The sequence below is a fragment of the Austrofundulus limnaeus genome, unplaced genomic scaffold (assembly GCF_001266775.1).
Source record: "Austrofundulus limnaeus strain Quisiro unplaced genomic scaffold, Austrofundulus_limnaeus-1.0 Scaffold2302, whole genome shotgun sequence".
Lineage (NCBI taxonomy): Eukaryota > Metazoa > Chordata > Actinopteri > Cyprinodontiformes > Rivulidae > Austrofundulus > Austrofundulus limnaeus.
Window position 1 is genome coordinate 15,868 of NW_013954704.1, and position 1,011 is coordinate 16,878.

General features: G+C 37.2%; 1 protein-coding gene across 1 annotated transcript in view; it reads left to right on the forward strand.

Moving 5' to 3' along the window:
* LOC106510751 (ATP-dependent DNA helicase PIF1) overlaps positions 1 to 1,011 on the forward strand; it is a gene marked incomplete at its 5' end in the record, with an annotated part of 16,154 nt that extends 15,143 nt beyond the window's left edge. Inside the window, 1 exon segment of the mRNA XM_013999464.1 lies at positions 740 to 1,011. Within this exon segment, the coding sequence (XP_013854918.1) occupies positions 740 to 784 (45 nt within the window).

Genomic DNA, 1,011 nt, shown 5'->3' on the forward strand with positions numbered 1-1,011 from the left:
AATGAAGTGATTTGATTCAGTTCGTTCACTCAAATGAACGAATCATTTGAACGAATCACTCGTGAACGATATAACACTGGCCCATCCTAGAAAAACACACCAGTCCCTCCCAACAGCCCGGTTGTCCCAAGCTGATGTAACAGAGAGACTGCAAAACTAAACCTCTAAAAACACTTATTTCCTTCATATCAGAATGATTCAACCGTTAACCTCTCCCTGGTTCCACTTTACACTTTTACAYCAGAATGTAACAGCTTTGGTTGATGATAGAGAGAGAACACATGATGAACTCTCACTCTCTGTTTTAAACCTTAAAGCTGCAATGATAAGAAAGTATAAAATGCAAAACTGGATCTAACATTTAATTGATCATTTACAAAACTTTCTTCATGTTTATACAGTATAGTTACAACTGACCTGTGTTATAAACAATGTGGTGGGCTGGTTTTCATAGAGCTGCTTGTTTCTCTCACGAGATCTGTCAACACTGAATAAGTTAAGAGACGTTAAGTTAAGAAATACCTTTTGTAACTACACACTTTTAAAAAATGATTTGGTGATTTTCTGTATGTATTTGAGTCTGTGTTGTACAGTCATCTTCCATGAGAAAACATTTAAATCATTAAAAGCTGCAGGCTGACATCCRTGAGTTTGATGATTCCTTCAAACTGAAATGTAAATGTGACGAAAATGAAGCTGCTCTTCAGAACTGTTCAGTCTCTCTGTGTGCTCTCTGCAGGCCTCCATGGACGATTTTCTCTACAACAACAAAGAGAACGCCTGAAGGAAAGAATGCTCCTGCACTGTRTGCACCATGTGCACCATGTGCACGACTCAGTCTGTTACTCTGACAAAGCTGTTTTTGGGACTGCACTGACACTTTGAGCTACACTACCACCTTGTGTTTAATAATGTTGCTTTTATTCACATGTGATCTTTTTTAGATTTTTATTTAAATCAGGATTTTTTTCTTCATGAATTCAATAAAGTTTTAGTCAAACCACAACAGAC